The 13,131-nt window shown below is 51.8% G+C and overlaps 2 protein-coding genes across 2 annotated transcripts; both read left to right on the forward strand.

The window, feature by feature from the left end:
• Nucleotides 1–696: 696 nt before the first annotated feature.
• On the forward strand, nt 697–1,678 carry PODANS_1_14640 (uncharacterized protein; the record flags this gene model as incomplete). The annotated part of the gene is made up of 2 exons (XM_001906863.1): nt 697–1,513; nt 1,572–1,678. The coding sequence occupies 2 exons, from the start codon at nt 697–699 to the stop codon at nt 1,676–1,678; spliced, it is 924 nt and encodes a 307-aa protein (XP_001906898.1).
• An 8,006-nt stretch (nt 1,679–9,684) lies between these two features.
• On the forward strand, nt 9,685–10,335 carry PODANS_1_14650 (uncharacterized protein; the record flags this gene model as incomplete). The annotated part of the gene is made up of 2 exons (XM_001906864.1): nt 9,685–10,046; nt 10,119–10,335. 2 exons carry the CDS (start codon nt 9,685–9,687, stop codon nt 10,333–10,335), a joined length of 579 nt encoding a protein of 192 aa, XP_001906899.1.
• Nucleotides 10,336–13,131: the final 2,796 nt, after the last annotated feature.

Here is a 13,131-nt window from a genome sequence, read left to right on the forward strand (position 1 = left end):
TAGTTTTTGTAAAAAGCTGTATGGAGAAAAGCGTTTCTAGAAGCAGCAACAGGGGGCGGTTGTGATGATGAGCTGGGTGGAGTTGTGTCGGTTATATCCAGCGAAGCACTTGACTCAATCGGGTAGGTCAATTGCGAAGCCGGTTATCATTCGTCAATTGAGCTGATCAAGGTTTATTTACGGCCTTTGTCTCCAACATCAGAATCTGAAGGTGGCGGGTTACTGTGTACTGTTGAAGAGGTTGCGGCGAGGTTGAATGTGCCGTTTCAACGCTCTTTCCGCCAATTGAGCTTACAAGTAGACCAGAGAAGGTGAGAAGGCACAGCAAACGCCCAGTGGCAACTCCTGCTTCCAAAGGGTAGGTGAGGTCAAGTGTGGAGACCTTTGAACACCTGATAAGCCGTCCGGGTTTCCCTTTCTGCTTTGATGTTTTTCCCGCATCTTTTTGAGCCCCTCTTGTCAAAGCCTACCCCTCCATTGCTTTCGAGTCATCTCCACCACTCAGCCGGTAGCATCACGTTCTCGTCGCCAGAAGTCGGATTCCTCGGCTTATAACTTTGGCTCTTATCGTCACACTTTTTGGGAATTTTCATTCACTTCTTTGTTACAAGTCCTGAGACGAAGTCGTACTCGACTTACGTCACCAACACAGAAAACTTTCAGTAACCGTCGAGTTCCAAAACACCACAGTTCAAAATGATGGACCTCCCCATCGACCACGGCCACCTCGAGCACCTCTTGCCTGCCTCATGGAAAACCTCCATCACGGCCTGGCTGGCAGAGGACACCCCCTCCTTTGACGTCGGCGGCTTCGTCGTCGGCTCCGACCTCCGCACTGCCACCCTGTGGGGAAAATCCTCTGGCATCCTGGCGGGCGTCCCCTTCTTCAACGAGGTCTTCACCCAGTGCGGCTGCACGGTCGAGTGGCACGCCCGCGAGGGCTCCCACGTGGAGACGCACGGGGGTAAAAAGGCACTGGCTACCGTCACGGGACCTGCGCATGGGCTTTTGGAAGGCGAGCGTGTCGCTCTGAACATCCTTGCGCGGTGCTCGGGGGTTGCGACCATGAGCAGGCGGCTGCTGGTTAACCTGCGGAGCGCGGGGTACAAGGGGATTTTGGCGGGGACGAGGAAGACGACGCCGGGGTTTAGGCTGGTGGAAAAGTATGGGATGCTGGTTGGGGGGGCGGATACTCACAGGATGGATTTGAGCACAATGACGATGTTGAAGGATAATCATGTTTGGAGCCGGGGGAGTATTACGCAGGCGGTGAAGGCTGCGAAGGCGGCGGGGGGGTTTAGTTTGAAGGTGGAGGTGGAGGTACAGAGTGAGGAGGAGGCGGACGAGGCGATTAGGGCGGGGGCGGATGTGATTATGCTGGATAATTTTACCGGGGAGGGGGTGAAGGTTGCGGCGCGGAGTTTGAGGGAGAGGTGGAAGGGTGAGAGGGAGTTTTTGTTGGAGGTTTCGGGGGGGTTGACGGAGGATAATGCGGAGAGTTATATTTGCAATGGTGAGTTTTCTTTGGGTTGTGAGGGGGATGGATATCTGCTAACGGCGGTGAAAAACAGATATCGATATCCTTTCCACGAGCTCGATTCATCAGGGGGTGCGCCATATTGACTTTTCGCTGAAGATTAACGTGGAAAAGGGCCAGGGCCCCGAGGTGGCTAGCTGAATGTTAGGGGTCTCAGAGGTCTTTTCTCATCAACAGCTGTATTTCTGCACATGATTGGGTTTGTCGATTAGCGATTAGACATGTTCATGGCTAGCAGGGGCAGGCAGATGGCCTGACGCATAACAACAGAAGTTTCTTTTTTGGTTGACAGCTCAAACTCACTTGTTGGATGAGATATTCCGCGGAGAGGCTTCCTGCAAGGAACTTGATCAATGCAGATGCTTGTTGCATGTGGTTGGTTTCTGCCTGGCTCCTTACCTGTGGTAGTCTCCGTTTAGAAGGAAATCCAATATTGCTGGCAATACCACCCACCCTCCGGCCATAAAACCCCCTGCAGCAAGAATTAATTTCTTCTACTTTTCGTCCGTCTAGGCTGGAGGATGCCCGGGGTCCGGGGTCTCCGACACGGCAGATACCCCTGTTCCCACGTGGCTATCCCGACGTCCCTTTTCTCTTTCCGGTAGTTATAAGTTTCGGGGAGCAGTGATGCTCGGCTGCGGCACAGGAGATGGAGGGATGGCCATGAGGCAGCAGGGAATCTATGCGAGGGGGTGGGATATCCATATTCGATCATCATAGGAGAGACGGGGGTGCCTAGTTATTGTTTTGGAGTAACCACACCCCTTATGTTGCTTTGGCGGAAGGCCATGTTTTGGATGGTCACAAGACGGAGCTGGTCGTTAGGTCTTTTGTGGGCTACCAAGTAAGTTACCTAAGGTAAAACAGATCTGGTCTGCATCAGGATGAGCTTGCATCAAGTTCCAAAGTACACAACCGGATACGGGCATCGTTGTAAAAGAGTTCATTAGAAAGAGGCACAAAATAGAAAATAAATCCAGAATCTGTATTCTGACCCCCGGGTCTACCAATCTTCGTAGTCATAGTCCTCCAAGAGAATTCCCGCCATCCTCCCCAATTCCCTTTGCTTCCAATCACAGTAATTATCCTCGTGTTTGGGTGTACACCATGCCAATATCTCGTCCCTCTAATGCTCACCGATCTCCTCCGAGTAGTCTTCTATGGTGCGTTGAACTGCAGCCATGACACTGTTCCACATATCCAAGCTGATTGTGTCACTTATTCTTTCATTCCGCCTCAGGTCACAGATATCGACTGAGACCTGACGAAAAAAACTCCGCCTATCATCTCCATCTCCCATCTGCTCTCGGAACAAGGTGTGGGAGATTGGATTTTGCTTTGCGTAGAGCTGGAGATGGTAGTATACAAGCCAGAAGGTTTCGTCTGGCGTGCTCCAAGGAATTGCCTGATAGCTGAGTCTCTTGATCAGTTCTATCATAGGGCCTGGAGGGTTGTCCTTCGGTGGCGGCAAAAGATGGATGTGAGAGCACCACCGCCTGCATATTTCCAACTCGTGCCTGGTGGTCTGGAAGATATCAAGCCACGGCATCTTGAGGAATTAAATAGAGACCATCTCTTCTGTGCACCATACCGTGGATGTGTGCCCCCCTCCCCCCCAACAATGTCCATCACCGGACCCACCACAATCGAGCGTGAATGGTGACGGGGTTCAAAGCCATGACGCTTTGCGTCTCTGGCTTCGCTCACCACCAGTGGCAAATAATAGCCGTATGGTAGAAACCAAACGTCTCGCAGAAAGTCTTCCAACTTCCAACGTGCCTTGTGATAACGCTCATCTTCAGAGTCTCTGGTTGATAACACCCCTGGAGTGCGAGGGGGTCCAATCTACGCAGTAGCCGAGTTCTGTATCCTCGTAGAGGCCGTATTCATCTGCTCTGTAAATATCAAGACACAAGTTCACATATCCCTCGGTCCTAAGGCTCATCACCTTGCGGCCAGGGTCATGTTGCAGTAGGTTTAACAGCCACTCTACCATGAGGGCGGGGGTATCTATCCTCTTGTGATTCGGTCATTTCGTCGTGATCCACACTGGTAGGTAGGTGGTGATCGATAAAACGCAGCCGAAAGGGGGTGAACAGATCGGGGTGTTGAGTAGATCGAGGCGAGGTTGTCCAAGTACGTGGATTTGCAGCTTGATTGTGAGTATCGGCAGGAATTATTTGTCCAAATTCAGGATTTTGTGGGCTTCATGTAGTGGTGGCCTTGACAAAACTTAGAGTTTTATTTGTTTCAGAGTATCCTTTTGGCCGGGGCTTGATTGTACTTGCCTATCGAGTTCCTGGACAGCAGCCAAACGGAAACGGCGATGCTCTTTTCACAGGAAGTTGTCCGAGGAAAGAGCATCTCATGTCTGTCTCAAGATTGGAATGACTCCTCTTAACCACCTTGAGTTTGAGTTTTACTTCTTTTGCAACCCACTGACAATATTCTCGCGTGCCAGCAACCTCTGAGCCATCAAGAGATCGTATTGGCGCAACTTACACCCTCATCGTCGCTCGTTCCAAGCAGCAAGAGTCAGAAACAGCAATGCTCACACTAACCTTCCTTAGCAGCCGCAGCCCACTCAGATAGTCAGCCAGCAGCTTCCACTTGCAGAAGACTCGGGAGTCGGGTTAAGCTCCGTGGTCCTCCAGCAAGAACCGGGCCAAGCTCCGCAAAAGCACGAGACAACAAGGAAGAAATGATCTTCCCAAGCATCTACAGGGGCTTGTTTCGAATATTCCCCAACTCCTCTCCTATCATATATGATCAACCACTTTGAACGGCTCTTTTCGCTTTCGCTTTTAAACCTGGCTGCAGATGCATGGCACAGCGCCCCCCCTCAATGGTGGCCGCTCGACCCCACAAAATAAGCACGGAAAAAGCAGCCTGCCAGTTCCCTTGGGCGCAAAAAGACGGAGCTATCTCCGAGTCTTCTTCACGAATTAAACAGGCCGAAGCCTTGTCGATTTTCTTCTTCCTTTTGAACTCTCCCACCAATTACCCCCTGTCAGCTCTTCTAATGCAAGCTGCAGCTAGCAACGCTCAGGGACCCCTGAAACTGCAGTGCTGTATGTAAAGATAACCGACAACACCCTTCTGGGGGCTGCTGATGGCTGCGAAGAACCAAAACTCGCCTGCGATTGGATCTTGAGTATGTCGCCTTCAGGACTCGAAACATGCTGTTACTGTATCTTGACTTGCACGAGATGTCGACGCAGATGGGCAATGCATGTTTCTAGTCTAGGGTACCTACGTATCTGAAGCACCACATGCTTCCTCGTCGGATGCCTGATTCGACGTTTTCATGAACGCATTCGTTCAGAAGGATGAGCCATTCGAGGTTTAGCAGCATCCCCACAGATCGCGCGCAAAAAGTCTGTATTCTTCAACAAGGACGTCGCACAGTGGGCATCTCCCACCCAGGTGCCTACCAACCACACCCGGTCGCTTCTCGCATTCGCATTCTGTACTTACGCCCCGCAACTCCGCCCCCCTGACAAACGTCACGCTCGATCAGAGGAGGAGGAGGAGGCTCCCAATTTCCACGTGGCTAGGTTGCATTGAAGGATCATGTGCCTGGATATGTTGTCAAGATGCTTGCCTCCGGTTTATCTACCCCCTGCTTTATACATTGATGGCGTACTACGAGATGCATCTGTCAAATGTCAGTTTGTTTGACTTTTGATTTGTGGAGGTTGAAGTCTCAGCTTCTGCAGCTGGGTAATTTCGAATGCGGACCCCAATGGCACTTCATTTTTAAGTGCGCAGTTGATACTGGGACTGGGAGGGCTGTTGATGGTGTTTTCGACATCAGTCCTATCCCACCCCCCCCTCCCTTCTTTGTTTAGTGGTCGTCGGGAAGTCCGGGAGTTGCGTAGTGGGTGAGCGGTGTGTGCGGTTGAGATCTACTACCGAGGTTTTTACAGCCTTGTCTTTGTGGTCGTCATGGGTTCTGCTTGGTACCTTATCCAGCACTTCGTTTTGAGAGAGAGAGGAAGAGAGACAAGGCGGCAGATCGGGCTGAGAGAGATGATGCAAGTACCGTTGTATGTCGCTTTTTCAGGGAAACGAGGGGGGAAATGCGGGATGTCTGGTTCGTCTCGAGGATGCGTGGTTAGGTATTCTGCGGAGACTGGAGATATGGGGGGCCTGGGGCTCGATGGGCAGACTGCCGTTGCTACACCTGGAGGAGTATCTCATCAGTATAAGAGGTGAGCTTACCGACCTTCCTGTCTCGTTCCATGTCCCTCATGGAAGACAAGATTTTACCATCTATACACATCCAACACTTACCCTTGAACACATTCTTCTCTTCATCCTAGCGCCACATGCACTCATGTATGCTACCCGGCTCCTCACACTAAACAACAATGCCAACCAACCGCCCCCAACCCACTGAATGGACCCTCCTCTACATCCAAACCACCCAGACATCTCACCAGCAAAGACAAGACCACACCACAGACATCCAGCAGTCAAAACAAGCCCACCAAGCTGCCGCTCAAAGAAAAATACAAGAGGACATCGGCCCTCTACTGGATACACCACCATCACAACCGCAACAGGAGCAACGGCCACTCACCATTTCACGTCGTTCTCGCCCTAGGAACTGAGCCAAACACCCCAATAGTTACACGAACTACCCTGGCATCAGACAATCCGGGAGGGCGAGAAAGGGGTGTACTACTGGTCCGCGAGTAAGCCGGCGGCAATGGCGGCATTACACTCTTCGGCTCTCGTTCATGACAATCGTAAAAACAAGCGGTGGAGGATTGAAGTCGAGAAATGTGGAGGAGGCGGTGGCGGGAACTGATAACGGATGCGGGAACTGAGCACGAACCGGTTCGTTGGCGAGCGAGCAAAGCCCGCCCAGCGAGGCCACACTATGGCTGGGTGGTGTGGCTTCAGTAGCATTTCTGGAGGGGTGACAAACAAGAGTGGGATTAATGAACTGGGATGAAGAGACGAATGCATAAAAGGGGTTGTTTGCTAGCGGGTTTTCTCTTGTTTTTTTGCTATAATTAGGTGACCGATCGTTTCCTGCTGGCCAGGGAATGGGTATGGAATGGGTTTCTGTCTGGAAAGAGGAGGTTGTCATATTGGTTGGCCTGGAAGCCGGGCCTTGGGGGTGTGCGGTTAGAGGGGGTTGACGAATTGTTTATCGAGTATCTGGTTGGCTGGCTGGGGCGTTGGTGACACAAACAGCACGTTTCTCTCTCCGGCGGCGTTGGGGGGTCTCTTGGGTTGGCAAGCACGCGGGGCATCGATTCGGAAGACGTAGGCGAAATGATCCTAGTCTATTCTTCGTTCACAGATCATGGCTTTTTTTGTAGGTTGGGTAGCAAGATGTGATTTGATAGCGTGTCTCGAACCCGGAGATGCGTGCTGGCGATGAACCGGAGAACACTCCGGTCGAGATTGTTTGCTACCTACCTCATCTATTGTTCTGGTTAATATGTGAGGTGTCATATCCCATGTAAGCAGCCCAGTCTCATCTGACAAGATCGCCGTGATACCCGTACTGAGGAAATGCAGGTGCTGATAATTTTGTTAAAGCCTGCGGCGCAAATAACCACACTTCCTCAAAGCCGTTGAAGAATGAGCCTCTTGGGTGCAGGTGAGGCAACGTTCCACATCGATCTCACTTGACTTGAGGTCGTCCAATGATACAAGGCAGAAGAAGTTGGGAAAAGGTATGCAAGCAGATGAGGCTCTGAAAGTGCACTTCTTTTTCATCTCTTCTTTGAAGAGAGAACATGAAGATGCGGAGCGGGAGCGGGAGGGCGCTCCCAGAAAGTGGGAGCAAAAGCCAACAAGTGCTCAAACCGAAGCGCAGAATCGGATGAAGAACCGGATAACGGCTGCTCGCCTGTGACGATACGCGACTGCCAACCAGAGGAGGGGATAGGAAGAGCGCCAAGTTTGTGAGAAGTGATAGGTTGGCCTCGCCGGTCTCCTCTTGTCCACATCCTCCGCAATCTCTCAGCCTTCCCCTTTTCGTCTTACCGATTGAAAGTGCAGATTGGGCCATATAAAGAGGCCAGAGAAAATGAATCTGAATAGAATATAGACACCGAAGCATGGCGATGAACAGGATTTTGTCTCCTGGTTTTTGGGCATAGGGGTTCTCCAAGCCAATATTGTTGGTTGATATGACGTTGGGCATTGTTCTCGGCGGCCAGCCTCATGGGATGTTATCCGCAGAACATATAATCTCGGTTCGTCGTTGAACACCACCCCGAGTCTAGAATGTTTGAGGCGAGAGTAAATGCCTCAGTTTGACGCATGCTGCGAGCAGCTTGCCGGCTTCTTTTTGACACTCGTCAAGCTCCTCCCCGTCTGCAGCAACCCCCGTGTATTTCCTTCGCCATCCAATCAGCACGTCACCGGTTTCCTGCATAAGGCTTGATGTTCTCACTCTTTCATCTTCGGGTCTTCCATGGTCTTGCTCATTCATTGTATTCACCGCCATTCCTATCCCCAAATGTGATTCGACCGTTTCATCGCTCTTGGTTAGGTATATCCAAGTACTTCAGTGTATTGTTCGGGTACCTTTTATGATTTCATGTTGTTGATGAGCCCGACGTATGGTGGGTTCCGCATGCATCACCACACTCCGGTAGCCTCCCGTAAAAATGTGGGGGAAACAGGAGTAGAAAGGATATGCGAAACGTCACACCGCAGCGGCTGATGGCCGCCTCGAAATCTTTATGGGGTGGAAGAGATAAGAGGACCGGCCAAAAGCGATTGAAGCCTCGATTAACCGTCCCCTCTTCTCTTGTTGTTTTCAGGGGAAGAGGATATGGTTACTGAGTGCCACCGCCGTGCTTTCTCGTGCGTTATCCAAAGTTCTCACGGTTCCACATAGAACATTTTCCGACAGGCTGCTGATGATCTGAAGGGCGGTGTACATCTGTGAAAGGGGTGGTCAGCAAAGCTGCTCCTGATTCTGCGAGTAAGCACGGGTGAGAACTTTGGGCAAACGTCAACTGGTCTGTCGCGCCACAACTACCCCATGGACTCCAGCAAGAATTGTTGTCTACAATGGTGACGAGATTCCCCTCATGCCGGAGGAAAGCGAGGCTCGCCCTCTAACGCTCTGTGGGCAACGAGCTGCCTGCAAATGTCTCCGTGTCGCCTTGGGCCGCGAAGTTCTGACAACGTGACGGCAAAAGGGCAGCGCATTTTGGGTGTGATATTCGGTTTTACAACCGGCGAGGGCTTGTGATAAGAGGCTACGGCCTTCCAGGTAGAGATAACTGCTCACCAAAGAAGGGATGAACCTTGCTGGTCTCCACAGCTGTATTGTCTGAAAGGCTACGACTCACCAAGTCGATATCCATAGCTGCCCAACCCCTCCGGAAAGGCGCAGACAGCACCCTGGAAAAGCGAATAAGCCGGCTGAAGCGGCGATGGCCCCTGTTCCCCTGGTCTGCAGCGTTCCGTGCAGGACAAGTCCCGTGCCCGAGTGTGTCCGAGCCGTATAAGTGAACGGCAATATGCCATCCGGTCTGGATATGAGCCAGTCATAATTGTTCTGAAGCGACAGTCCTGATAATAGACTAGTCCAACGTGTGTCGTTGAGCGAGTGAGGGTAGATACATACCACACCGCTATTTTGAGCCGCACCAACAGGACTGAAGTTGAATATCTTCTGGAGATCTCCAAGTGAAGCGCATTCTGAGGACCGACCCAAGGAAAGATAGGCGTTCAGCAAAAGACCGCATAGTTCTTTAGACCACTCCTTCAACTACCACATCTCTCTCTGAGGCGTCATTGCATTCTCCCGAGGATTCCACACTCCAAATTCTGAGATATTGGACTCGGTGTGGTGTAAATATGTGCCTTCCCGTCGCTTGATTACAACCAGTGTAGCAAGCAAGGAAGGGGCGCCGCGGTAGGCGGGACTCCGTCTTCTGGCTCACATAATCGGAACCTGTGACGTCTCAAGAGGGGTACCGTGACAGAAGCTGCACGAACACAGCAGCGTAGCACTTGGAATGTGTGGTTTATAAAAGCGTAGAAGTCCGGATACTCCTTCGCCAAGGGCAGTCTTCCTACATTCACACTTCAGATCAGCGTCCCAGTATCCAAAACCAGAACAGCAGTTCAAGACCACCTTACCCAAGACACCATACTTCAACATGACTTTGATGAAAAGCGAAGAGCAAACCACATCGTCAACCGGCCCAACAATCACCCCTCTTTCATCCTACCCAGCCATGCTCCGTCTTGACGAGGACGAGGAGAATGCTTCGTACGGGCTTTCCTCTGAGAAAGGCCCCTCTGGCAGCTACGTTGCTGCGTACCCGGAATCTGACGACAGATTGGCGACGGGCAAGACCAACCAAGAGAATCTCAGCCATGTTGGCGCTCGCTTCATGTCGACAACGGGAACAGGGCGGGATGATGCCGCTAGTCGGACAGAACTGGACAAGGAGACGAAGAAAATCAAGGACACGTGCTTGGTTTCAGTTCGAGATGAACTAGGCCGAAGTTTGACTTGGTACGTCACAGGCCAACTACCAGTCCTGAAAGGTTGGGCTTTAATGCTAACAGAAGGTTTTCGTTTCGGAAGCCGCCATAGTGATAGCACTTTCTGGTGCGAGCGGTGCGCCATTAAGGTCAACAGCAATCCAGGGTCGTCTACTCCTCGTGCAATTCCCGAGACCAAGGTGCTCGAGATTCATTTAAGAAAGAATCGGCAGTCGGAAAGGGTAGTGCTGAAGAAACCGAGGACAGTGGTGAATTTACCAGAGAGTGTAGAGGGAGCGCCGAGTTCAACACAGAAGTAGGCTGGAACGCGACAGAATAGGTGGACAAACAGGTCTCGTTATGGTTGACTGCTTTGTCTCTCAATAGGTTCTTTCCATGCCAGAATTCTTTCGTGGTGCGAAATCTGGTTGTCGCATCCCGGTACAGCCCAACGCCAAAAATATCCAATATTATGCATACCAAGAGGCAGCGTGACTTGCCGGAAAAGACGCTCTCTCCGATCTCTGGTTGCTTCTCGAATCGAGTGATAGTTCATTTGCTGCATATTGCTGAACAACTCCCCCGCACGCACCAAGTCTCCTGTCGAACATGTGGCGTGCGCCTCTACCAATCTTCTATTTGCATGACGGATGAAATGGGACGGTGGCATATGTCCAGGTTCAAGATCTACACTGCTGCTTTCCCCATCGAAGCAACGCAACCATCAATGAAGACACCCACACTGACGGTAGATTTCATCAGTGGTTGAAGTGCGGGAAGTCTGAGAGCTCACCAATGCAACTTGGATGGGTCGCCATGCCTTGATATCTGCCGCTTCGATGAAACAACGGGGTGAGGTGGTGGGGGCGTGCTGCAAGCGGACCATTTCGTCGAGAATTTCTTCAGCATCTGAACAAAACTTGCGGGTGATAGACTCGGCAGAAATATTGGCGTTTTATTGGCGGTAGTCCGGATTGGAATGGTCATGGAGGGTGCCCGGTCGACATCTGCCAATATGAATACCAGACCTCGCTCTTGGACAAATCCGCTGCCCCTTCTCCTGTGTATTCAGACATATTGTCGAGTTTTTCGACCAACTGAACCACCAGTGTTTATCTATAACCCAATTCAGGACTCCCTGGACGGTTTGCCCGAACCAGCACCGATGTGGAACCAGCATGATTGGTCTCCCTCACGATGGACTATCGCTCGCTCTCCAGAAGTTCCCGCACACCCAATAGGGCTTCCACAGCAAGTTATCCGTCACCGCCTGTTCCAAAAGTTGCCCGACTGGTCGACAACATGTACCCTAGGGTCTTCTTGTGTGTCCGGCTGCCACGTGATGGATGGTGTGAGAGTTGGTGATTGTTTCCTGGATACTTGGGGGCCTTCTCGGAACATGGCTAGAACATGAGCTGGGCTGGCCAGTGGATAGTTGAGGTGAGATGGCCGTGTTGGATGCTGTCGGTGTGTACAGGTATGCCAATCGCTGTCGAGGGTAGCTCCCTGCCCAACCCTAGGTAGTTTGTCATCACTTCCGCTCCTGCGAGAGTGTCTTGCCCCGAGCCTTACTTGCCTAGAACACGTGTAATGACATGAACCGCAGTATACCAGTTTCTTTTTTTCCGTCGTCAGGGACCAGACGACAAGCTCCACGACAACCCCTTCATAGCCCAACCGTTTACCCTTTCCATGAGGCTGTGGATTTCGGAAACAAAAGTCTTGACACCGCCGGACCTTTTTCTGACCTTTGTCCCTATCTCCATCTAAATGATAACCCTGCCACAAGATGGCCGATCCTGCTCAATGCAACCCCGAGGCGCAATGTTGCCTGACTGATGGCGCAGACCACCAAGGAGGTGATGTGAACCCACACCACCTACACGACGCACCTGCGGATGTCGACTCCATTGACGAACAAACCACAACCACATCGACCTCTGGCGACGGTGAAGAGGTCCACGGCAATTGTGTCAGCCCTGATGACCCACCGCCACCTCTAGAATCATCCGGCAACTCTGCTTCCGTGGCTGGCGTTGCCTCCAGGCTGAATCTCTCTAGCCATGCGGCAAGCTCGTCTGGTCGAGCTTGGTCCATTTCCTCCAGGTAAGCGCGCTACTGGCTATGGTGATGGATGACATGATGAATGCTGATTGTCCTTTAGATTGACGCTGTCTGACAACGGGGACGACAGCACTGTTGGTGATCACGGTACCGACATCGTGATGCCGTTCCTGGACAGCGACAGAGAGAATCTACCCTCCCGATTTCTAAACCCGGCCTATGAGAGGACCACCGGAGAGAGTCAAAACCGAGTTGCGATCTTGTTGGCCGATGATGTTGCGGTACCCGGAATCATTCCACCACCGTACCTGTACCCGGCCGAGATCGCGCTGGAGGATCTGCTTTGACGACGGCATGCCTGAGTGGGATTCAGAGATGTATGGAGATGTGCGTTGTCGTTGGCGGAAACATTGGGACGATGTACGGAGAGCAGAAGACGAGCGAGAAGACCAGACACCAGCAGCTTCGATGCGCAGACAGATAAGCCACCAGTGGGGTACGGGCCTTCCTCCTCCGTCAACCAGATTATGTCCGGAGGCAGGAGTATATGGTAATAATTGGAATTCGAATTGGGCTTCCGGGGGAAAGAAGTTTAGAAAAATTTCAAAAAGCTTGTCGCCACTGCAGACCGCTTGTTCTAGGATGTTCCCTAACCCACGCAATCTTCAACACTATTGCCCCTTTGTTGCTTTTTCCTAGACCGCATACTTCTTTCAGCTTGTATGGATGCCATCAAGGGCAACATCAACCATCCGACATGGCGGTCCCCTCAACAAGTGCCAATATCATTGAGAGATGTCAGCCAGCTGACCAGTGCTTACGCCATCTACAGTCTTATATCGGAGACCTCTGGCATAATGATTGGGCCACGGTGACAAATCACCGTCCGACAACCAAAACCTCCATATGTTTGAGCCAGTCGGACGGCAACCTACATTGAACCCCGCCCCAGTGACCAGGAAACGCTATAGGGTATCCCGTCCCGCCGACCCAATCGTATACGTTCCTGCGTGCTCCTCCTGTTCTCTGCATGAGCCCTCGAGCTGATGGTC

This window comes from Podospora anserina, chromosome 1 (assembly GCF_000226545.1).
Source record: "Podospora anserina S mat+ genomic DNA chromosome 1, supercontig 4".
Taxonomy (NCBI): Eukaryota; Fungi; Ascomycota; class Sordariomycetes; order Sordariales; family Podosporaceae; genus Podospora; species Podospora anserina.